At 53.5% G+C, this 25245-nt stretch overlaps 1 protein-coding gene and 1 long non-coding RNA gene across 2 annotated transcripts; one reads left to right on the forward strand and one right to left on the reverse strand.

The window, feature by feature from the left end:
• Positions 1–3702: 3702 nt before the first annotated feature.
• Positions 3703–15569, reverse strand: LOC113973991. Its single transcript, XR_003536412.1, has 3 exons — positions 15460–15569; positions 13543–13657; positions 3703–4068 (listed from the first exon to the last, which is right to left on the reverse strand). It is a non-coding gene; the product is annotated as an uncharacterized LOC113973991 (long non-coding RNA).
• Positions 15474–24453, forward strand: MMP11 (matrix metallopeptidase 11). The gene is made up of 7 exons (XM_027696711.1): positions 15474–15797; positions 16981–17124; positions 18142–18275; positions 21019–21266; positions 21537–21750; positions 23096–23353; positions 24293–24453. Exons 1-7 carry the CDS (start codon positions 15550–15552, stop codon positions 24424–24426), a joined length of 1380 nt encoding a protein of 459 aa, XP_027552512.1. The 5' UTR covers positions 15474–15549; the 3' UTR covers positions 24427–24453.
• Positions 24454–25245: the final 792 nt, after the last annotated feature.

The raw sequence follows: 25245 nt of genomic DNA on the forward strand, positions 1-25245 counted from the left end.
GGAATTTTGTTTTGTTTTCTTCATGGCCACAGAAGTGCAGCTAAAAAGCCAGCACAGGTTTGTTTTGTGTGTGTCTGGAGGATCTGAGCAATGAGCCCCTGCCCTTGGCTGCCTCTCCTCTGGCTGGGATCTACCAAGTGGTTTCAGGGCATCCAAAGCAGCAAACAGACACCCCTTGCAGGAGATAACAGTGCTGAGCAGGCCCTGGAGGGATCTCACACCTCTACAGGCTCCCTGCTTTTCCTGTTGATGCTTTACCTGAGGTGTCCCAGTTGATGGGCTTGGGGCTCAGCATTTCCTCTTCACCCAAACATCTGCCCAGAGGCCATTCCCTTCTGCTCTTGCACAGCTGATCCCCGACTGGTCTGGTTCCCCCCTCTCTGCTGCAGACAGACAGCAAACATCCCCGGAGAGCTGCCTCGGTGCTCCCCACGCACAGCTCCAGGGGGCACAGCTCCTGGGCATTTGCAGTAAAACCACATGAGCCCGACTACGGAAGCAGGATGGGATCTGTGTGCAAGGCAGAGGCACCCGTGACCTTTAGGAGGCTGTTAGCACCAACCCACGAACAGCTACTGCTTTGAACTAGAATGTTACAGTAACTCCCCCATCTCCCCCTTCCCAAGCAAAGACAGAGCCCGTACAGCAGCCAGAGAGATCTTGTGTGATGCTGCAGCCTCTACAGGACATTTCACAGACATCTGGGATTTGAAGTCCTCTGTCCAGCTCTCCAAAATGCCTCATGAGTTTTAATCACATTGCTCTCCCTGTCCTACTGAAACTGTCCAGCCATCAGCTTCTGACACCTTTTCTCAGATGGAAACTAAATACTGTAGCCCATGTTTTCCTTCCTCTGTATAAGGCAGTGATGTCTCCTTTTCACATGGATAGTCAATAATCCCTGCAAATACACAGGGCAGCCTGGTTGTGCACTCTGGTTTGTCATGATTTCTGCTGAAATGCTCTTGTTTCAGCTGCCATCTCGACCATAGAGTCCTGAGCTCAATGCAGAGTCCATCCAGGGGCTCCTCCATAGGAACACTGCAAACATCCTCCTCTGTAGGGGCAGCCTGGCCTTTGCAAAATCAGTAGTGTGAACAAACTCCTCAGCTTTCTGGAAAGACTGGTCACTGTCCATGCCATGCTGGATTCATTCCCAGCTTTGGGCAAGGTCTCATGGAGCTTCTTTTAGACTGTTCTTCAGAGCCTTCTGTGTGCTCTCTTGGTGATTCCCTGGATCCAAAGCTTCCACAGTGAGTTTGTGATAATGCAGCCTCAGAGTTCAGCAATTACTTCCCAAGAGAAAGTGGGAAAACAATTTGGGAACTGAGCTCTGTGACTGTCCAGCAGCCAATTTAATCCAGTGACATTTATTAGTGGCAATGCAGTGTGAGACACATCCTTCCCCACAGCATCCTAGGGTAGCATGAGCTCCGAATGGAGCAGAAAGCTGCATAAAGTAATAAGAGCTTCACAAAATCACTGCTGCACAAAGTAACCACTGTGAGAGGCACTTTGATCCCAATGGGAGCCGAGAGAGCATTCACACCAATAAAACACACACTTTCATGGTCTCTCTCTTCCTGGTTATCTCCTCTGGACTGAGTTTGCTTGCTCTCCTGCCTTTTTCCCCTCCTGGCTCACATCCTTACTGCCTTCATGAGGCTTCATTCAGTCAGAGCCCCGTGTCTGCCTGGTTCTGCTCACCTGGCACCAACCAGCCCAGCTGCCTCCCTGCCACGAGCACAGCCACCGCGTCCTGCTGAGATGTGGGAGCACTCTCTCCTTCCTACTGCTGGCCCTGGCCACGCTGCCCTGCTCGTCCTGGGGACGGACACCTTCCACTGGTCACAGACACCCCGTGGGGAGATGCCCGAGCAATGTGGAGGGGCAGGACAGTCCCAGCAGCAATGAGGTTGTGCCGTGAGGGGCTGGGGGAGTGGTACCTGTTCCCGGGAGGTGAGTTCAGCAGCGTTTGCTGAGGAGGGGGGAGAGAGGGAGGGAGGTGAGGGGCTTGGCTGCTCTGGGTAGAAACGTGCGTGAAGAAAAGCCTCGACCCACACCCTGAATTCCACAGCTCGACTCCGGGGACAGGGGGAGGGAGAGAGGACAGGACGGGACATTTCCAGCAGACCTGCGACTTGTTCATAAAAGCCTCATCTCACCAGCCCTGCCTGCCTCCTCCCCCATCGCCTCCACCGCTCACGCGGGGTTTTATTAACGCAGTTCCCCTCAGGCTACAGGGAATCACATCCCAGGAGACATTCCAGTCTCAGATCGGCTTCGGAGGGGATCAGAAGGAGCCAAGGGTGGGGGGCGTTTCACCGGGACGTTTCACTTGCGGAGAGCTGGCAGGTTGGGAGCGCTGCAAGACGGCACTAGCAACCTCCTTATCAGACATTGAGCAGCCGCAGGCTGGAGTCGCGTCTCTGCTCGGCACTGGATGTCCCAGCCATTTCTGCTTTGGCCAGGCTGTTGGCTGGGAGCTCTTTGCCTGAGCTCTGCCGGGTGCTGGGTGCACGGCCGGGCACGGGGAGTCTGGGCAGGGAGTCTGGCCCCGTTGCTCAGGTGAGCGCACCGTTGGTGACAGGTAGCCAGGTCCAGGCTGCCACAGGGGCTCAGCCTGGGGTCAGATCCCTTCCCTGAGCACCAACAGGGCCTCAGCCGCCAGCTCCTCGCAGCCGTCGCACCCTGCACCAGTCGGGGCTGACACCTCTCGCCAGGAATGGGAGCTGGCTCCCCGGCGTCTGGCTCCCCAGGTGAATTGTGGTGTGCCCTGAGCCTACGCCAGGAAAATGCCAGCAGATGAAACTGCATCTCAGGCCAAGAGACACGAAGATGGATGTGTTTTCCTTGCCTGGCTTATCTCGCAGGCAGTGCTTCTCACCGGAGCCCGGCACTGTTTGTGTGCGCTCGGCTCCTGGCACGGGGGCAGGAGATGATTAGACAACAAACACTGTGGCGGAGCTCTCCCGAGCTGCAGCCTGCCCCTGCCCTGCCGAGACCACGGCCCGGCAGGGAGCTGCTTCTCGGGGGCCAAATCGCAGGGCTGAGTCCCAGGGCTGGCTGCAGCTGCACCGGGGCTGCAGCAGGAGAGGGGGGAGGAAGAGCCGCAAGACCCCGCAGCTGCTCGGGCACCGCGTGAGCTGCAGTGTGAGCTGAGGCTGCCTTAGTGCTCCCCCAGGGACTCCCTCCTGCACTGGATGCCTGCAGAACTGCAGTGCACCTCTGCAAGGTGAGGTCCTGCCACCATCCCTTGTTCCAGTTTGGAGGCAGCAGTGCCTGCCCAGCAGCCCTGCAGGTAGTCGTGGCCCCAGCCGGGAGCTCTGCTCCACTTGCATCCCTTGGTTTCATAAGGGCAGTAAATCAGGCAGATCACAACCTCGTCAGACTCTGCACTGCTGTGTTCAACCCAGAATTAAGGTCAAGGAAGGGGAAGTTTAAAGGCAAAAGAAAATAAATGTAAAATAAGTAGTAGTAGATCAAGCAAAACTTTCTAGAAATGCATAGTGGGACTGTTGTACTGGCCTAGTTACGCTGAAGTCTGGAAGACTTTGGTGTTTTCAAGGTGCACTGTTTGGATCCAGAACAGCCTGTACAATTCCATCATTTTCATTTAAAAGATTTAAAAAAACTTAAAAAGCTTTGAAGCAAAGGATTTTGCTGACCAACAGACACTTCTACATAATACTTTACCTTTCCACTTGTGAGTCCAGGCCCAAAGGCCAAGTTTCCTGTCACTCTACATCCTCTTCTTGCCCTCTGCCCATGCCCAGGCTTTGGGCTGCCAGCAGAGCAGAAGAACCAGGTAATTCAGGAAATACTCCTGATCAGTGGTGTTTATGAGGGCAGTTCACTGCACATGACCCCCAGCCTTGTTTGCACCTACCACCACTTGTACAAACACCCACTTTGTCTGCCCAGGAGAAAAACAAGGTGCCAGGGCCAAAAAAAAGGGGAATCCCAAAAGCGAGAGGGTGAGAACAGAGACTTGCCTGGTGGGGATGTGTCCCCATTTGTCACCCACTGAGCAGTGATGCTGGAAACATCAATTCATGAGGCTGTCTCCTACAGAGAGAGGAGGAAAGACGTTAGAGAAGAAAAATCAAAGGGATTTCTCTGTCCTAGGGATTTGGCTCCTGGACCTTCTTCCAGCTGCTCAGGAGGTGTAAAGCTCCATGCTGACTTTGCAGGGAACCTAAATGCAGGTCCCCAGCCACACAGAATACAGCTGTGAAAGTCACACCAGGGAGGTGGCAGGAAGCAAAGGACTTTGGACAGACAGGCTTAATCTGGTTAAATTCAGTTTCTCTCTCACTTCCCTCCCCTTTCCTCTTCGCTCCTCATCAGACACCTCTTCCCCCACCTCCTCTCAGTCCAAAGTGCCTTACAGCAGTTTCCCACTCAAGTGGCCCATGGACTGAAAGAGTTATTTGACCTCTTTGCTGATCACAACAGAGCGGAATCAGTGCACAGTCTCTTCCCACCTGACACCTGCTGGACTACTGGGAGAGGTTATCCCCAGCTGGTGATTCCTGTTGGCACTCACATTACAATGCTGCTTTGCCTTCCCAGATATTCACAAGGCCCTCCTTGCTGGAAAGCCTTAGGACAGTGGGAGAAGAGCTAATGCTTGTAAGTTATAAGGACTTGGAAAACCCATGACAGTTCTGCCACTTTCTAGGACTGGAAGGCCCTGAGGAGATGCTGAGCAAAAAGAGCTGCACATGGGGATGCTGTATCAGAAACATTGGTGACCATCGGGACCTCTCAGCCATGAAGGCTGAGCTCCTGTAGCCATCACGAGAAGCCCAAATTTGGCTCCAGCCTGGCAGGAGCTGCAGGAAAGCGAGCAGACAGTGCCTGCACTGAGAGATGTCAGACTGTCGGCGCTCTGGGGCTGGGGTGGGAGCCCTGTGCTCATCTGCCAGCAGGCTCTGCACATCCAGCAAGCTGCAAACAGAGGCAGGGATGAGGCTTGGAGGGACAGGACACACAGTGGCTGAGAGAGCTCCCAGCACAGGAGCACTAGCAGAAAGGATTTCTGCAGGCTGCGCACAGGGCCCTCTGCAGAAAGTGAGCACACGAGCTCCCAAAACACCCAATGGGCCATTTGCCTGCTGCTGAACATCTACTTGCTCAGCTGGGAAATATTTGCAATCCCAAACACACCATGCACTTTCTTTTGTGTTAAGTGTCTTGGCAGGAGCCAGCAGTTCTCACACACAGTCACATCTCTGCAAGGACTGAGTTTCCCAGAACACCCCCTTTAAAAGTCTCCCTTTATTAAGAAGAGCCAAACTGCCTGTCGCTGCCTTACAGGCTGCTCCCATGCCTCTCCCTGCTTCCCCAGGGCAGCAGCAGGCTCCATGGCCATGGGCTGGAAAGCACTGAGCTCCCAGAGACACCAGCATTAAAAGAAAAGACACTAAAGAAAAGAGAGACAAAGGCAGGAAAGCTTTTCTTGCTGAGACCCAGCTGTCTGGCTCAGAGCAAGGCAAGAAAGTAGGGTCTGCTCTGCATTCCTGGGGCACAGCCAGAATAACAGCAGAAGGGTAAATTCCACAATGTAAAGTGTTTTCTTCTCTTTCCCTACCCCCTCTTAGAAATAAGGCCTTGGGGATATGCTGAACATGGTGCTCCAGTGCGGGGACATCTCACTAAGAGCCTGTGCGCCACTGCAGCACCTTCCAAGCACAGCCTTTCTTTTCACATCTGCTTACCGTACCCAGTATTTACATCCTCAGTATGGTTCCCATAAAACAAAACATGAACAACTGATCACAGACAAATAACGCAGTAATAGAGTCCGGGATGTCAGGAAGCCTTACCCACTCCCTGCACACCAGCCCGGGCAGCTGGAGATCAAAGTTTTCTTATTTGCAATACATTTCTTGAAACAATTTGCAGCTAAACTCAGTCTACTGAGGGGATGCTGACACAGTGCAGGGCTTCTTCCATAGAAACAGGAACCAAGAAAACAGATCTGTGCATTGCTGCCTCCACCTCCAGGTGGCCGAGCAGATGGAGGAGACTTTGGCATCTCTCAAATGGGGAGCTGCTCCCTTCTTTCCCCTCCCTCAGCATCTCACACAGAGAAAGTCCTCTTGCAAAGGGTGAGTGAAGGACTTCAGCAGAGCCCTGCACAGGCAAAGCAGGGGTGCAGACAGATTTAAACACAGAGATGAGCTATTCCCCATGGGGACTAGAGTGGTCTCGACGGGCACGGAGGGTCTAAGAGGATTGTTTTCAGTCCTTGGTACCCTCAGGCAGGGGAGGTGAAAGACACCTTTAAACAGACCCGTTTGAAGCCATCCCAACGCAGACAGGACCCGGGTGCACGGAGGCCAGGGGGCCGGTGCCGGGGAGGCGTGGGAGGGGGGGTCCCGCCCGTCCCGTGTGCTCCGCCCCACCGCCCCCCCGGGGGCGGAGCGGGGCGGGACAGGCGGGACCCCCCCCTCCCTCCCGCGATGCCGCCGGGCCGTGTCCCCCCGGCCCGAACAGCCGCGGCTCGGGGAGAACAAAAGGCAGGAGCGGGAGGAGGCGCGAGGAGGAGGGCAGGCGGCCGCGGTGGGGGGATAAAAGGCTCAGCGAGGACCCCCCCCTCCTCCTCTGCCCCATGTCCGAGCCCGCTCCGCCGCCCGGCATGGCCCGTGCCCCGCTGCCCGCCGCCGCAGCCTTGCTGGCCGCCGCTCTGCTGCACTGCGCGCCCGCCGCGCCCGCCCGCCGACACAAGCCGGTGAGTCGGGACCACCCGGTGCCTCTCTCCGTGCCCCCCGCCTCTCTCCGGTGCGGTCCCGAGGGCAGCATCTCCCCGGCAGACCGTCCGCTGAACGGGATGAGCCGTCTTCCCCCCCCACACCCTTTCCATCCATCCCCGAGCCGCCCTCGGGCTGCCGGCACGGGCAGCGCTGCCGGGAGGCACCGGCCACGGGACGGCTGCCCCTGCCCCGGCGGTGGCTCCGCTCGCCAGGCTCCTCTTGACATGTTAGGGGAGGTTCCACGGGCGTGCTCCGGAGAGAAAAACAGGGACCGGGATAAGGAGGGTTTAGGAGAGGACACGGGATCCCCTCTGCTTTATAGGCAGCAGAGCACTCGCTGCTGCTCAAACACCCCCCGCAAGCTGTGCTGGAAGTTCTCCTGAGAAGTGTTACGGAGAGAGGAGACTAAAGGGATGAATCAAAGGCGCAGGCAGGAGAGGAGCAGCAGGGCTCTTTCTTCCTGCACATGCCTGCCCGATCCCAGCACCTGGGATGGAGCTGCGAGCAGCAGGGACTGCGGCTGCCAGAGAAGAGCAGCGGTGTGCGAGGGATTTGGGGGACGGGAGAAGACAGAGAGCTCCTTGTGCTGGGAATGTGTGCGTGCGTAATTGGGTTATTATAGACATGCGCTTCGCTGGTGTGCCATGAAATAATAACAGAGCAAATGCCCGGTAGCAGCCCAAGGGGATTAGTTCAGGTTCTGTCGATGGTTTTATTATCAGCTCTGTCATCTGAGTACTTTCTAACTTGGCTGCTAAATATGCTGTGGGCTGGGACTTGGCACAGAGCAGCCTTGGCCCCCACAGTGCTTGTGTTATTCCAAACGAAATGTCACTGTGCTTGGCTCCACTCTGCCTCTGAGGAAGGTGAGACCAAGCACTCGGTAGTGGCACTCTGCACTCCAGTAATGACACCACTGTGGATTTCAGCCCCACTGGAGTGCAGCAAGGGAGGGCAGAGCTCCACCTGCATTAAGCTGGAGACCGCTGGTTCCTGCGGGACGTGGGCTGGGCTGGCAGGTGCCTCACACTCTGATGTGTGCAAGCTGTGAAGCTGCTGCTCCTGGGGGGACCTGCACAGCCTCTGGTCCTGGTCTTGTTGCCAGCAAAGACCTGTGTGGGATCTCCAGGGAAGGGGGACCCAGCCTGGGTTTCACACCATCTGACTTTGGGCCCGGTCCAGCTGTGGTGTCACTGTCCTTTCACCAGTGCTCGCAGCTGCTGACTGACTGCAGAGGTTGCTGGGGCTCACCTGCCTTGGCCAGTACCCCTTGAAGTGGAGAATACACCAAATTGCTGAAGAGCACAGAGTTAATGCAGAGGTCCAGGTTTGCTCAGGCTTCTGGTCCATCTAATCCACCACCATGCTCCAGAAGAAGGTTCCCCCCAAGGTGGCAATCTGGTTTCTTCCTCATCCTAGGCTAATGCTCTGCATTGTGAATGCTGATGCTTTCCTCTTGGCTGGAGTAACTCCAGGTGATGCTCCTACAGGTATGTTTTGCTCAGGAATACCTTGTGCTTGTGTGTTTGACCAGCCATGTGGGGCTCAGGGTTTTGAATCGATGTATTTCAGTCTTTGCAGAGATGGTGGCTGCACTGGTTTGGGATTGGAAATGGACAGATGATTTCCCATCCTTTCAAACAGCGGTTCTGTCATCCCAAATAGCTGCCCTTTTGGGTTCCTTATCTGGTGTCAAGGCTTCTGAAGGTTATTCTACTGCCTGTGAGGTAAAGCCACTTTTACCTGGGGGTTGCTCTCACATATGATGTAAGTTGGCAGTGCACCCCATTCCTCTCCTGGCTGGGAAACACATGTCAGTGCAGGATAGCTGATGTGGGATTGCTGGGCTGACAGGGACCCGTGCATGTGCATCTGGCCTCAGCTTTTCTCTACCCTCTCTTGCTAGAGAGCTTGCATCATGTTCCCTTCTCTGGCTACTTGGAGTCTCTCTGCACAAAGGGATGTTTCCCTGATGTCTGACAGCAGCTAATTTCCTGTCTGGCCACCTTTTGCTGTTGGGTGATGAATGAGAAAGGAGCCAAGGGGCTGAGCTGGTAAAAGAGATTCACACTCCTACAAGACAGACAAAGGTGACTTCCTCGGGCTGTGCTGGTAGAAGGGGTTGGCAAGGACAGCCCTCGGTGTAGCAGTGTGCTGCACCATGGCTATTTGTGCTCCAATAACAAGTCACACCAGTAACTCCAAAGGGAGGGAATCAAGGGCCAAGATTCATTTTAAAGCCAGGCTACTTGTGTTCTTCGAGGCAAACCCTGTAGATCTCCTTCACTTTTATATTAATGCCTAAAGAAAGAAAGAGAAAACTGAGAGCAGAATAAAGGCTGTGTCTGGTGTCCACTGTAAAACTTGAGAACAAAAGATCTGCAGTCCTCGGGGCTGTGCACGCGCAGACACTGAATTCCTGCATTGCTTTCAGCTCCCCTGGGAAATCAAAGTCGGTCCATTTGCTGGGAAGCTCTCTCTCCGTGGAGAAGTGGTGGGCACCCTCCCAGCTGCCAACGTAATCCGTGTCCTGCAGCTCTCACCCCGAACGCAGCAGGTTCCCCGCTGGAAGCGCAGCGGTGCCTTCCCCGCAGCCTAGGAGCCGGGGAGGCTGCTTGCCTTGCTCGGAGTTCAGGCAGCTCCCGCAGGACGGATTGTATTTGCACTCTTTGGTTTGGCTATTTAAATGCTGCAGTCAGTGTTGGGGTAATTTTAGGCATGTTTATCTTCTGCTCTGGGAGAGACTCAAGACACATGTAAGCAGTTATTCTCCAGCGGGTTTGTTGTGTTTGTGCTTCCACATGCAACACACACGCACACCCTGCAGTGTGGCAAGACCTGGGGGGTGCAGCTGGCAAAGCAGATCCGGGAGGGAGAAAAGGGCGGGGAGGAGAGAAGAACCCTGGGGAGGATCCCCCTCTCCAGCTTATGTTACACTTTCCTTGCTTCTCCCACACTTGTCCTGCCCTGGCACCACACCTTGTGGGGCTCTGCAGAAAGGATGCACTGTATAGGACTTGTTTGAAAAGAATCTTTTGTGGAAAATTGGCCTGCAGAGATGCTGGTCATCCTCTTTCCTACTAAGTAGCTCTTTCCTACTAATTCCAAATATGCAGACAGGTAAATGTAGGCTTCCTGGATATTCTTACACTGGGGATGGCTCAGCCTGTAATGTGAATGGAAGCATTGCTGAGTTTGCACATAGCTGCCTAGCAAAGTGAAGAGCAGAGCACTTCAGGGGTTCACTGAGGGCCAGACATGTTTTTAGAGGTTCACTGAGATCCTGGTGCAGATGAGTCCCAAGAAGGACAGATAGGTGAGCAGATCTCCTCTTAGTAGTCTTTGGGCAGGAAAGAGACATCTCACAAAAGTGACTCTGAAAGCTACCAGAGGAGGAAAACCCCCCTGACATCTCCAGGAGATTGGGCAGGGGAAAAGTGCTTGTCTTGTAGGTGTGGAGATCTCAGGCTGCACATCTGAGCATCCTGCACTCCCTGAGGCTAAAACATCCCCCCATAGCTCTGGAGAGGGCTGCACTGTGATGGGTGGTCAAACTCAGTGGGAGATATCCTGGCTGTTGTTCATGGCTCACCTTAGCTTGGATGTAACTGCACAATGAACAAAACACCTCAACCCCCTTCCTCCCCTGCCGGGCATCCTAGAGCTGTTTCTTCGGTTCAAGGGGATTTCTAGGTCATCAGATTAAGGGCTCTTGAAACCTTTTGCTATCCCGGCATCCTGGGGCTTGTTTGCTCTGTAAGTACTCCTGTTTCTGGCAAACCGTTGCTTGGGTGACACCAGCAGTTTGGTTTTGGTGTTGTTGATGGAATAGACTCACAAATTGTCACATAATTAAAATGTCTGATAATAAAAATAGTCGTGCAGTGTTTATTCATTTGCTTTCTCTTGTTACTCGAAGGCCTGGTTCTTCTCATTCTGTCTGTGGGCATAAACATTTGCAGTCCATAATGTTTCATGTTCAACGTTGCTTAGGAAAAATAAACATTTTCCTTTTTTTGTTGCCAACAACAACCACCACCAAGTAATCCGGAAACAAACTGTCAGGCCCCAGGAGGTAGCGCTGGATAGTGCCACAGAGTATGGGAATGAGTGGAGAGGAATATCCAACTGTATGTGCATGGCCAGGCACTGCAGCAGCTCCCATTTGGCCTCAGCCTTTGTGTTCTCCCTGGCTCTGCCTGCAGTGGGACCAGCTGCAGCCCAGCACAAAGGAGCCAGTCCTGTAGCAGAAGTATTTTGTGTAAGGAAAGAATTCATAGTTAGAGGGGTTGGGAGACTCTGCCTTGTTCTGGAGGAGGTAGGATCAATAAATCTGGTGTCTTTACCTAGGCATTGTTTCCACTAACAGTGCCTTGACCAGGAACACATTTAGCTCAGGGTCAGACCAGACCACAGTAATGTGCTTCTGCTGTGAAAGTTCAGCTGCAGCATTAGCACCTTCCCAGACCAGTTTGCTTCTGGGACACAACCTGACTCCAGTTTTACCACTAACCATCAGTTGTAGCTGCAGTTTCAAATCCAACACCTGCAAATTCATGCTGGGCTGAGAGGCAGGCTCAATAAAAAGCCAGCCATGGTACCCTGTGCATCAGGACAACAGTACTGACCTCAGGCAGGAACATTGCTGTTAAGGGGGTGCAAGCCCCTTGGGGGGCATGGACACCCCACAGTGGACAGAAATAGGGTGAGAGAACTGTTTTACATGAGAGCTGCAGGCGAAAGCATCTCTGCTGTCCTTCCCAGTGCATTGAAATAAGGGCAGGAGTGCTCCAATGTGCAGGCTCGTAGGTGGAAGGAGGATAATGCTACTAGCCAGAGAGGCAGCAAACACCAAGGCCTTGACAAACACTGAGTAATGGAAGGAGAAAGCAGGGAGAAATGGACAACCAGCAACAGAAGGGACAGGGAGGTGGGAAGAAAGTCTGTGAGCTCATTCCCCAACAGAAAAGGAAACAGCCCCAATGACAGGAGAAATATCCAAAGCTGATGGGATTCGTGTTGTAACTTGTCCAATCACTCCTGTCTGACAGGGAGAGGGGTCTCCTTTCATGTCGATGCTGCAGAAGCAGACAGGAGCCCAGGTAATTAGGTACACAACAGAGGACACAAGTTTAAGTTCAGGGCAGGCAGAGGAGGATGGATCCAGGCAGAGGAGAGCAGTGGGTTTGTCAGTACCAGGCACCGGCCTCACTCTCATTCAAACAGGGTGTTGCTGATACTTGACTGTAGCTGTGCTGCTCTGGCTGCTGCTCCTCCTGGGAGCTCTGGAGGGTGAGTGCTGCCCAACACAATGAGGTTAAAGATGCTCCTGGCTCCTTGGGATGGCTGGGACACTTCCCTGGGAAGCTTGGCTGGTGTTCATCTGCCCCAGCAGACCCAGAAGTGATGGCTGTTGTATCGCAGCACTGATAAAGCTGTAAGGAACTGAGTGGGCAGCCTGTACCTCCACTGTGGTTTCTGGTCTCCCACGGGATCTGTCCATTCCCTCCCATTCCCTCTCAGCCTCTCAGTCACAAGGCTGCAGGAAGAGGCACATTCTTTGTGAGGAGCTGTGACCAGCGTGCACCACAGTGCTCTGTGTATAGCTTTGCTCCTCCACTGTCCCCACCATTGGTCTCAGGCCTAGCAGCCCCTCTGTGCTCATGCTGTGCTGGCATTTTGCTGCTCAGTCTCCATTGCAAAGCTCTGGCCTCTTCCTTGACTACAAACCAGCTGTTCCCAGGCACAGTGGCCACCCCAGCTGCTGGTTATACTGGGAAGGGCAGAGCAAGTGGCTGCGCACACTCAGCCACAGGCTCAGATATGTTTTGCACTCAGCTGAGCTGAACCCTGCCCTGGGTTGCAGGGGTTTTCCTTTGCTTTTGTGTTCAGCAATCCCTTTCCCTCTGCTGGTGAGATGCGAGGAGTGGGGATGCCCTGATAGGTATCCAGCAGCCAGTGCCCTCCTCACCCTCTCCTTACAGGTCTGTGCTGGTTTCAGCAGCAGCACAGCCCTAAGTGAAGCCCTAAGGATGCAGCCAGGGCATTGTACCACAGCTCTGAGAACCAAGGTCTCCCCAGGAGAGGGTGGGCTCGGTGCTGGGTGGGAAGGATACAACCTTAAGTGAGCGGACATGTTATCTAAGCCCCAGGAAGTGCCTGCAGCAAGGTGTGTCCAGCCAAGGAGACCAAGATCTCCAGCCTGAGTGTCTCCTGAGCATTGTTTGGCAAGTGGTTTCTGCCTGTCACATTTCCCCTTGCTGGCTGTGCCTGCAGTGGCATTTTCCAGCCCTTTCCTGCCATGGTCCTAATGTCGGTGCAGTGACGACAGGGAGAGAGTTACTGTTTGTCCAGGGGCACAGCTCAGGGCAGCAGGGAAGGTCTTCCCCCCTGCCTCCACCCAGAGCCATTCGCAGGACCAGCTCTCCCCGGGCTGGGTCTCTGCACAGGACAGGCAGGAGGGAGCAGGAAGGGTCCTGGCTAAGGCAAGGTGGGGTTTGAAAGGCTGGGGTTCATGCCAGTGGCCTTGAGCTAACCAAAGAGGGGAGGGAAAAACTACCTCTGGCCTGCCTCTGAACATGGGATTTCTCGGGGCAAGAAGGAAACAGGTAGTTTCTCCTCTCTCTGCTCTTGCTCAGAGGAGAGTGATAATCTCCAGTTTGTGCCAGTACCCCCAGCCTGTAAGGCAACTGGCCTTCCCAGGAGGGGGATGTTCTTAGTGTTGTTCCGACAAAAAAACAGGAGTAAGCCCATCTGGGTCAGCCTCATCCCGCTCACCTACCTGGGCAACTCCTGAGGGTTTCCCAGTGCTCCCAGTTCCACAGCGAGGGCTCTCCCAGGGGTCCATCTCCTCTCTCCCCATGTGCCTGGGAGCAGCTGTCCTGTTCATTCTGGCCCTGGGAAACCGGATGCATTCATCACCCCATGTCCTCGGGTGGCAGGACCTGCCTGTGGTGGCAGCTCTCCAGGCTGGGCTTTGGTGACACAGCTGCCATTATGTGCTTTGGTGTCATTGGGGCTGGGAGCAAGATGTTGGCCAGAACATGAACATTATCAACTCCTCCTGCCAGCTGTCCTTTGCAGGCATTGGCTGCCAGCCCAGGCAGGGTGCCAGGCAGCTCTTAGAGAGCTCCTCTTAGAGAGACAGGTACCTCTGACCTGGCAGGGCTCCAGTGTTCAGCAGGAGCAGCCCAGTGCAGACTCCCCTGGGAGAGGCAAGTCCATACTCCCTCCTTCCACTAAAGCACTGGATGGATTCTCAGTGCCATGGCTGGAACTTGGGCTTTGCTGTTCAGGATGTAAAATGACTTTTTCTCTCTTTGCGTGGGTTGATGGTGCAGTTCCTGTGGTGTGTGAAAGTGCACTGGGACACCAGGATTGTATGGATTGTTCTAAGGCAAAGGCTGGTAGGTGCCAAACCTCCAAGGGTGTCTGTGTATCTGTCTGGGGAGGACAGGTCAGCAGGCTAGAGTGGTGACAGACACATAAAAAGCCTAAACTGACATGTGGACACCTAAACTGCACCTTGTGTGACCTCCCTGGCTCCTTTGTCCATCTGTGCCTTGCTCAGAGGCACAGGGCCACTGCAGAGTTGGGAGCTCGGTAGCGGAACTAATGCCAAGGTCTTCACACTTCATTCCAGCCCGCATGAATGGGCTCATTGTAGGGAACAGAGTGGTGGCAGCACGCGGATTACACGGCATCATGGCAGCTCTGGCATCGTGCCATCCTGACCTTTGTGTCCCCGGCAGGGCAGCCAGGAGGGCTGGCCTGGAAGAAGGCAGCTCTTTGCAGGGGAAGGAAGCCCAGGCCCTCCCTCTGAAGCCCTGTGGGACAGAGCCTGTCCAAGTAGAGATGCACCACTGCTGCATCTCAGCTCCTCCTGCTGCTCAAACACCTTTTAATTTGTCTGCACAAAATCAGGCAAAAAAATAAAAATCTGTGTTTGGCCCCATGCCCTGTGCAGCACAGTGACAGGGACCAAACACCTCTCACCCCACATGCCTCACAGCAGGTTGGAGATTACATCTGGGTCGTGTTTCATGGGGGCAACATAGTCCTGCTGTCAGGTGGGAAACCAATGGAAGTCAGCTAATTAACATTAGTTAATGTTATCAAGTGCTTTTCCAACTAAGTTGCAGTGAGGCAAGGGGATATGGTCCTGTCCCTGCCTCAGGCAGTGATAGGGGCTGCAGGGACAGCCATTTCTGCTCTCTGCCCCATGGGCTGGACTGTCAACCCCCAAATCCGTGTGTCCTGCTCTGCAGTTTGTCATGTCCCCTGGCAATGCTGAGCCTACAGTGCCAGGACAGCAAGGGGACACCATGGAAGTGACAACAGGAGGCACAACTGTGTGCTGGGCACTAAAGGCTTCCTCCCATTAATATCACCTCTCCCCGGGGCCAGGAGGGAATAAAGGATGTGGGGCAAAGGGGGAGAATTTACTCCCTAGTGGTTTGTTTTATACTTGAAGGGTCTGGTTCTCATCCACAGCTTGCAAAGTATTTCCTGCCGGCCAGCTGCCAAGGAAATGTGGACCAAAAATAGCCCAGTGCTTAGGGGTGCCATGGCATGACACAGTGCCTCCCAGGTGTGACCTGGCCTGGGAGCAGCAGAGCCCAGGGAACAGAGGATGTTTGTGGGGAGCAGTTTGTGCCCTAGCAGCAGCAGAACAGCCCCAGGCAGAGGTGGAACTCACGGCATCAGGACTGTTGATGTCCACTGACTCTGCATCAGGAAGTGTTTTCCCAGACACTGAAGTCATGGTTTTGCTTTTGCCTTTTAGGACATGTCTCGAAAGCATCACACCTGGAAGGAGCAGGCTCCTTGGCTATCCTCCTTGGTGAATGCTGTGGGGACTGGTGTGCCTGCCAAGGGCTTCCCTGTGGGCACAGAGGAGCAGGTGGCACGCTGGAACCCCCCCCGGTGCGGCGTGCCCGACCTCCCGGTGCTGACGGACGGACAGAGCGGGCGCAACCGGCAGAAGCGGTTCGTCCTCTCCGGCGGACGCTGGGACAAGACTGATCTCACCTACAAGTAAGAGAGGCCTGACATGGGAGTCAGGCTGGTTTGCTTCTCCCTCCCCAAACCTCTCAGTCCGATGTTCCCTGGAGAGCTGCAGACTGGGGTGTGAGCTGTGGGGAGCCACATGCTGAACCACCAGCAGGGCCATCCCCAGCACCTCCACATCCCCTCCCATGCTCCATAAACACCGCTGCCCACCCACCCTGCCCAAGCACATTCTGCACCAGCCCTCGGTCAGCCCCACACCAACACCCCCATGCACATACGTTCACTTCCCTGCATCAAACCCCTGACACGTGCCGAGCTGAGCCTCCACCACCAGCCCTCTCCTGCTGCGCCTTTGCCCCCCCAGCCACCCTGTGGTGGGCTCACCTCACAGTTTATTTTAAAAAGATCTTTTTATTCAACTGTTATTGATGTTCCCATAAACACGGCTTCAGTGCAAAGTTTTGCCCAAATCACCCCACACATTCTCATTTGTGAATCTACTCAACAGGCTGGCGGGAGGGTTGTGCTGCCTCCCCAGCTGCCCTCAGGAGTATGAGTGGAGAAGTGAGCACACTCGTATGGACCTTGACAGCATGTAAATCATCTTTTGTTTAATTCAGTGCAGGAGACAGTTCCTCACAGCGTTAAGAGGCTGTAGATAACAGAAAGATTTCTTCCTTTTCTTTTCTTTTTGGTCAACTGTGCTAAAGAAGGAAGCAGAGGAGAGGCTAACTTAGAGCAACACTGTTAATGGAAGGGAAAGAAACCTCCCTTTCAGTCTGCTCATGTTTTAGGAGGGCAGAAGAGGTGACAGATGCTCTGAGTGAGCCCAGGTTTCCAGGGGCAAGAAATGCAGAGTTTGAGAAGAAGGAATCACAACACACCACTCCCTGGAATATCTGTGGCAGTGGCCTCATAGGTGACAGACCTGGAGAATGCTGTGGTGCTTTACTCCAGAACAACACAGAAAGCAAAGCTCTCCAGGGAACTCACCTCTGGCCCAGTAGCCAGAGGGTTTCAACACTGATGGGATTTATCTGCTGCACATGTTGCATGGTAGAGGGTGCTGGAGCAGTGCTTGTATGGATTGGAGATGTTCTGGTGCTGAGAGTGGCAGCCCTAGTGATGTGGATCCTAGAGCTGGTGTCTTCACGACAGCAGTGTCCACAGGACAGCAGCTGCTCATCCAGTGTCTGTTGCCCTCCAGAATTGTCAGGTTCCCGTGGCAACTTGTAAAAGCTAAAGTGAGAAGGACCATAGAAGAAGCTTTGAAAGTCTGGAGCGATGTGACCCCGCTGACCTTCACTGAGGTGCAGGAGGGACGGGCTGACATCGTCATCGATTTCACGAGGTGAGCACGGTGGGCAGCAGCACCCTCCTCCCAGACAGAGGAGCAATGCCCTAACCAGAGCAGAGAGCTGCCAGCACACAACTTAGGCACTTAAATGACTGCTCGTATTTCTGCTTTCAGACGCTGGAATCTTTTGGGGTTTGTTGTTTTGGTTTTTTTATCAGTTGTGGGCTGCTTGGTGTATGTGCAGTTGCTCCACACTGGCTGTGCACAGCACTGTTACTGATCATTCATTAATTTTCCTGGTACATTTACATTTCTCTGCCCACAGGCTGTTTTCTTAAGCGTTTGTTTTGACTTTCCATCTTCAGGTCCTCCATCCTGTCCCTTGACTGAACAACGTAACTGTCTGCACAAAGACAAATATAGTTTCTTGGTTAAGTGAATCTTGGCTCCTGGCCTGAAATTCCCTTTTGGCAAAATACTCACTGGGGCAAAGACTTCCCCGTGCTGCATGTTTGCACAGAACAAACGAAGGCAGTGGAGACTGTCCAAGCAGTGATGAGATTTGCGTGCTGTGTATTTGCCTGCGCCTCCTTCAGCTCTCTCAAGTGGCCGCATCTCTCATGGGTTTCCTTCGTTAGCTGTCCGCGGCTTGGCTTGAGTGAGGACCTGAGAGTTTGGCTGGGTTTGCTGCCAGCTGCCCCTCCACATCCCCCCACCACTCAGCAATGCTGACTTAATCTTGGCTTGAGCAGTCAGCTCCTTAATTCTTTAGCCTCTATGGTCAGCTTTGGGCTGAAATCTGAACAGGGGGAGGGGAGAAACATTCCTGAGAAAACATACAAACTCCCCAGGGCTTGGTGTGACCGAGCTCTGCTTCCTCAGTGCCCTGATGCAGAACTGCGGTGGTGGCAATCAGAAGGGCTCTGAGCAGTTGATCTGGCCCGGTAGAATGAACTTGGGATGGGAGTGAGAGCTGCTGTCCCTTCACAGCGGGTCCCACCTTTGGCCTTACGACTCTGTTACTGGAGGTACGTGGCCCTTTGTCTGAGGTGCAATGTGTCTTCCCTCCAGGTACTGGCATGGAGACAACTTGCCTTTTGACGGGCCTGGAGGGATCCTGGCGCACGCGTTCTTCCCCAAGACACACCGGGAGGGAGATGTCCATTTTGACTATGACGAGACCTGGACGATTGGGAACAACCTGGGTACGGTTCTGTTTCAAGGGGAGCTGTGGATGCTCCAGGATGCTTATCAATACACTTGGAAATTATTCCCTTCTGATGTGAACAGGGACCCTGTAAAACTGAGAGGCAACAACTATTTTTGTGGTGTGCACTATCTCCCACCACTTGCAAGCCTCCTGTTACTATTCAGGTCTTTTCATCTTTCAGCCACAGCAGAGCCTTTGTCCAGCACCAGGACCCTGGCTTTCCAGTGGACTCCTCCGGTCTGGGGGAGCAAGAGAGATGGCTCCTCTGCCCAGCCACATGCCCTGCCACTTGGGAATCACACTCAGCATTGTCAGGAGTCATTAGAAATAAAACAGGGAAAGGATGAAGGAAAACTGAGGCTCAAGCACTTGGTGACACAGTTGTCATCCAAGGGACAGCCTCAGCCCTGGTCCCTGCATGCATTGTTCACCATCTGCTCTCAAACAAGTCCATAAAGGGAAACCACCCGGGCTCCAGCTCTGTCCCCGTGGCCTGGGAATGCTCTGACCATAAACAACACCACATCCAGTCAAGACTCTTTTTTTAATTTTTGCTAATAATAGATCTAAGCTGGTAGCTCTTTGCTCGGGCACTCAAGGTCTGGTGTCACAGTATCTCATGAGATACTGCAGTACCGCCTGGGACCATCTGGATCAGTGCCCAAAGCATCAGTTTCTGGAAGACCCACCAAAATTAACCCAGGTCAGCTCCTCCTCCTCCTTCCCAGTTTATCTACAAGGACAAAGAGACAATCACAAAGCCCAAGTTAACCCCCTGCCTCTCCAGGGTTTCCCAAATATTTTGCTCATGCCAGTGGGCTCCCCCAAAGCCCACGTCATTGTCAGCTCTATGCCAGCTGGACTGTGTGGGGCACAGGAATGTTGTGTTTCTGAGTCTGCTCACACCAACCCAAAATAAGAACCACAGAGCACTGGAATTCTTTGCAGAAGCAATTCTGCTCCTGGGGAGGGCTGAGCTCTGTCACTTTTCACCCTCTGTTGGGGTTGTCTGTGTTGTTGAAGAATTTCCTACATTCTCCCATAAAACAGTGTTGGAGGCAAAACAGGAACTGAAAATGGACACCAGTTCCCAACAGAATCCAGTCCTATTCCATGGCATTCTCCCTCCCTCCCCCCATCATCCATAAATAGATGTTGTAAAAGCTCTTTGGAGCTAATTGCCATTTAATATGCTGAAAAGAGCTTTACGATATAACCATGGATAAATCCTTGACTCAGCTTTCAGTGAGACAGGGAATCCTCAGCTTCATTTTACAGACAAGAGAGCAGAAATGTGAGGAGGACTAAGGTGTGCTCTGGGGTCACCCCAGAGCTGTGCAGGAAGCGGGACCTCACATGGAGACCATCCATGAGGGACACAGGGATGGTCCCCAGCACAGGTCCTTCAGCCGTGCTGCTGTGCACCTCCCCTGGAGAATCTGACAGCACAGCTGATCTGCCAGCACTGGAAAGCATCAAGTGAGGAGCCTGCCAAGCTAAACAGAAGTGTCTGAAAGTTTGTAATAAGTCACTGACACAGAGATCCCACTTTCTCAGCTGATCTAGATGTGTTGATTTAATCAGGTCAGTGCTGTGCAAATTCATCGCTTACACGTAACACTGACCGGCGGAGGAAGGCAGGGGCTCACCTTCCCCTCCGCCCTTCCCAGGCGTTCCTCCCAGCTGTATCCCCCTGTCCCATCCAGTCCTGGTGCTGAGAAGTGACCTGCTCCCCTGGAGCCAGCAGGGAAATCCTGCTTGGAACAGCGAGGCTGGCTGACTCACATCCCTGCTGTTCTCATCACTTGGGCTGCAGCTTGGAGGATTTCTGGCTGAAGGCAAGTGAATGAATATGCTGGGACTTGTCAACAAACAGCCTCCACTCATAGGGAAATTTATCAGCTTCAAAAACAATCCACTGAAAACTAAGCAAAACATGCCAAGTGATATATCTTTGCATACTGAAATCCACTTTCCCCCCTCTCCTTTTCTAAATGCTTCAGGGTCATGTATTCCTAAAACATGATCTCCCATAAATCTACTTGAGTCTGGCAAGGAAGTCTCAGGTCTTGACATTGGATCATTTTTTATGGATTTATTTCTAAATGTCACCTTCTTGACATAGTCCCCACACAAGCAATAAATGAGCTCCCTCTGCTGTCTGTGTGACAACAGCCATTAGCAAGTGTTAATCCTAGAGAGTTCCCTCACTGACACTGGTATCTTCCACAGTGGATGTGATCTCAACGGGACAGGATAAACTGCAGCTGTGGCCAGCAACTGCTGCAAGGCTGGGTGGACAAACACCAAACTTACCAACCCACTACTCACGTCTGTGGGCCAGACTTCCTTCCTGGTGCAAATTTCTCCTTTGCAAAAGTGCATGGAAAACCCACTTCTTCCTGGTAGCCCAAAAGGTGGCAGGAGCCTCTGACAACAAAATTACAAATTACCAACACGCCCAGGCTGATACCCGCGTGTATGAATTCACTCAGGGTGCTCCTGAACCAGTGGATCCCTTAATTATGCCCTTTGACTCCTTAGAAAACCTACATGCAGGAAAAATCTGGGAAAAACAGCCTGTGAGAATGGTAGTAGAGACAGATTTCTCTTTCCTCTTGTTGGACTCCTACAACACACCTCAGTGCACTGTCAGTGGCTGGTAACTGGTAGGAGCAGGCTCAGGAGTCAAAAGCACACAAACAGATAAAAGCATTTCCCATCTTCTCCCTTTGCAGGCACTGACCTCCTGCAAGTGGCTGCTCATGAGTTTGGCCACGTCCTGGGCCTGCAGCACACAGCTGTCTCCAAATCCCTGATGTCTCCTTTCTACATCTTCCGCTACCCCCTAAGCCTGAGTGAGGATGACAAGCAAGGTATCCAGTACCTCTATGGGAAACCCTCACAGGATCCTGACCCAACCCCAACTCAGCCAGCAGAGCTGCCCCAGCCAGACCTCGAGACAAATGAGATCACCAACGTGGAGGTGAGTGAACAGTTTGTCTGTATCCTCCCCTGGCAGCACAGCTGGGACTGCCCTCACCAGGAGGCCTGTTTGGTGTCTGTCTGAGCCCAGGCCCAGACCCCACAGCTGTCCTGGGATATGCAGGGAGGGGATCTCTGGGCAGCACATGCCCAACCAAAACTGGCCAAAAGCAGGGTTGGGCATGGACACAGGGACCTCCCCTCTGCTGAACCCAGCCTGGGTGAGGGGAGTCCCAGGAGTCCCAGCCCCTGACAAGCCGTGCTTTGGCAGGACGTGCAGCCCAACGCCTGTGACACAGCTTTCGACGCGGCGTCCACCATCCGAGGGGAGCTGTTCTTCTTCAAGTCCCGCTACGTGTGGCGGCTCCGAGCTGGAAAGCTGCAGGACGGCTACCCAGCTCTGGCCTCCCGTCACTGGCAGGGGATCCCCAGCTCTGTTGATGCCACTTTCGAGGACCCTCTGGGCAATATCTGGTTTTTCCAAGGTAAGAGCTGGACTGGGATCAGATGGCTCAGAAATGCATCTCAATTACTTAGGGGTAGTCAGGACCCAGCAAGTTCCTGGGAGAATAAATCTTCTGGACATCCCCAGCAATTCAGCGATCCTTGTTATTTGTTTCCTTCTCTATTTAAATTTTTAGCAGATACTGAGGAGGGAAGAGAGAACAAGGGGTCACTTTTATTTTAGACAGAGCCACAATCCCCCATTCTTCTTCCGTGGAACACAAACATTTGTTACGAGCCTCTGACCTGGCAATGCTGCTGGCAGAGGAGAAAGAAGGAAACACTTGCTCCATCTCCCCAGCTGTCATGGGAAGCACTGTGCCAGAAGAGAGCCCCAGCAGCTTTCTTGGTTGTGAAACTCCTGTGCTTGTGTCCCCAGAGCCCTGCTCAGAGGACAGACAGCATCTTCTCTGCTCCTCAGAGACCTGGATGTGGAGCTTCTGTAGTACCTCATAACTAAATGAGCCTACAGGGAGACCATGTGCAGAACCAGGCAACCTCCAGCCACCATAGGGATTGAAAATGAAACCTCCTCCTGGCCATCTCTCGAGTTCAAGGCCAGCAACAAACCCCATTTCAGCTCCACTGTTTTCTTTAATGCTCTTTAATATCAGGGATGTAGAATGACATGGGAACTCTGCTGCCCTGGGTGTGCACACCCTGTCTACACTCCATGAGACCAAGTACCAGAATCACACCACAGAGCTCTGCAGGCAGAGTTCCTGCATAAACACATTACTTAGCACCTGACCTGCTAAGTAAAAGACAAGGATTTACAGTGCTGAAATTGGCAGGCTCCTACCGTGAGTTAAAATGAGATAAGGGGAAAGTATTACATGCCATAGGCTAATTACAGACATTCCCATTTTAATCTAATCTGGAACTGTGCTCCCAGTCTCTATTTCAGCTTTGCAACTTCGTCCTAGTTTCTGCAGCTCACTCCTTTCCAGCCACGTGCCCCCTTTGTGCCTGTGCATGCCCCCATGTTTTCCAAGCGCTGAGGTTGCAGTGTAGACGCTGGTCCTTCCAGCCAAGTCTTTTAGAACTTCCACAAATAGAGAAAATACAGCTGCTAAAATGGACCTTCTTGTCCTCCACTGACACCCTCCAGGCTGGACTGAGGTGGGAAGTCAACTCCTTGCATTGACAGCATTTTGGGCACACGACAGTGAAAGTGTCCATGACACTGGTAGGATGTTTGCCTCAGGCACAGCTTCCCCTGGGAGCTCTGCCAAGGCACCAGCTCCAGTTGCACAGTTCACTGCCAAATTATCAGACACCAAAGAGTTTCTGACACCTTGCCTCCCTTTTCTGTCTCCTCGCCAGATTCTCAATACTGGATTTACGATGGCGAGAGACGGGTATCTGGTCCCACCCCGATTGTGGAGCTGGGCCTCCCTGCATCCCCTGTGCAGGCAGCTCTGGTGTGGGGGGCTGAGAAGAACAAGATCTACATCTTCAGTGGAGGCAACTACTGGCGCTTCAACCCTCACACGCGCCAGGTGGACAACATCTACCCCCGGGCCATGGCCGACTGGCGCGGTGTCCCGCAGGAGATCGACGCGGCTTTTCAGGATGAGCTTGGTCAGTGCAGCAGGGACATGGCCCGCTCTGGGGTGGGCACTCTGGCTGACACCACTGCCCAGCTGGAAGATGTGGGCAGATGTGGACATGTGGTAGCAGTGGACGCTTCCCAGCCATAGCACCACAGCACGTCATATAGTGTAGAGAGGGGCAGCTCCTTCTTCCAGTGGGCAGGGAACTGAGGCTTCTCTCATGAAAGTGACAAGTTTCATCATCATTAATTGCAACAATCGACATATAAGTGTCTGATAGAAGTCGAGCATCTGACCAAGAAATGGTCACAGTCCTACCCACCTCCTACTGCTCCTGCCAAAGGAAGTGATGAAAGGACAGCAGAAGCTCTGCTCACACTTCAGCCTGGGCAGCTGAACAACTAACAGGCTGCTTTTAGCATTACCCAAACCTCCCCGAGATGCCCCATGATGAAGACAGTATGGCAGTGCCACAGGAACACTGGGGATAGCCAGGGTGCTTGGAATGAAGGTGTGGTGAGTGCCTCTTTCATCCCAAAGGATGCAGTGAAACAACTCCCCACTGCTTCCGGAACCCAAATTCCAGGATAGCTTCCCCACAGTAACAAATGCTCTGCAACAGGTCTTCACAAGCTCCCTGACCCTGTTCAGGTCCTAGACATCCTCTGTCCTCTCAGGGCTGGGTCACTACATGGGTACAGCACATTTAAACACCCCAGGACAATAAAATAAAACAACAAAAAAAAATCAATCTTGTTTACTCTTCCATCAAAACTAACACAGTGTGAAAGAAAATTGAAATACACAAGCCTGGTTTCAAGTGAAATCTCGACAGCAGCATCTCCTGCCTCTTCCAGCTATCTTTTCAGTACTGCACATGCTGCAGAGTGACCACTGGATGAAACTGAGAAAGAGCTCTGAGCCTTGTGTATCTTGTCTCTTCTAACTCTTCCTCTCTCATCCACAGGTTTTGCCTATTTCCTGAGAGGCCAGGATTACTGGAAGTTTGATCCAGTCCAGGTGAAAGTGCTGGAGGGCTACCCACGCCAAATCAGCCAGGACTTCTTCAGCTGTACACCTTCCTCCAACTCCTTCAGATGAGGGGGATGCCTGTGTCCTCCATGCTCCCCTTTTATCACCCTTACCTCCAGCAGCCACACAGGAGGTTCTCTCTGCCGTTCCTGGCTTCCTTCCAGGCTCAGCATCTGACACAACATGTGCCTGTCACAAGTGACAAAGTTTGCTCCTCTCCAGTTCCAGCAGCCCCAGCTTCAGTTGCTATCAATGTAAAAGCAGCTGCCATGTTCTTTGCAGACGAAAGAGTGGCCACACTCTTCTAGCAATAGCATCCCAAAAGCCATCAGGCCAGCCTGGAGTGGGATCATGCTCTCATAATTAACCGGGACCCCCGTCCCGTAGAACTGATCCGATGGCATTTCCTATGTTTACACAGCTCACTACAGCAGCCCTTTGGTGCTCCAGACGCTGGCCAGGGAGGAAGGCTGTCCCAGCCCCAGCCAGGGGGTCTGAAGGACACTGACTGTACCTGCGGAGGGTGCGACGTGCGGCTGCTGCCAGGGTCCCTTGGCCGGGACAGCCGCGGGGACTGCCAGGGCCCTGCCGCAGCCCTACTCCCGGTTTGACGTTGTATCACTCGTACGCGTTAGGATTTTGTACCGATTTGTATATAGACAAGGGGCCCCTTCCCTCCTTCCCTCCCCTCCACGGTGCCGGGTGCCAGTGCTGGACACTGCCCCGCGCTCACCCGGGTGAGGTTCCCACCCCGGGTCGCTCAGGATGCACTGACCGCTCCCGTCCCGCTGCCCCCGGGCTGGCACCGCACACACCCGCCTCGGGCCTGCCCAGCCAAACCCCACCGGGCTGCGGCCACTCTTCCCTTTCATTTCCCAATCCAGCGCA

Source organism: Neopelma chrysocephalum, unplaced genomic scaffold, assembly GCF_003984885.1.
Source record: "Neopelma chrysocephalum unplaced genomic scaffold, ASM398488v2 Primary Assembly neopelma1_116, whole genome shotgun sequence".
Taxonomy (NCBI): Eukaryota; Metazoa; Chordata; class Aves; order Passeriformes; family Pipridae; genus Neopelma; species Neopelma chrysocephalum.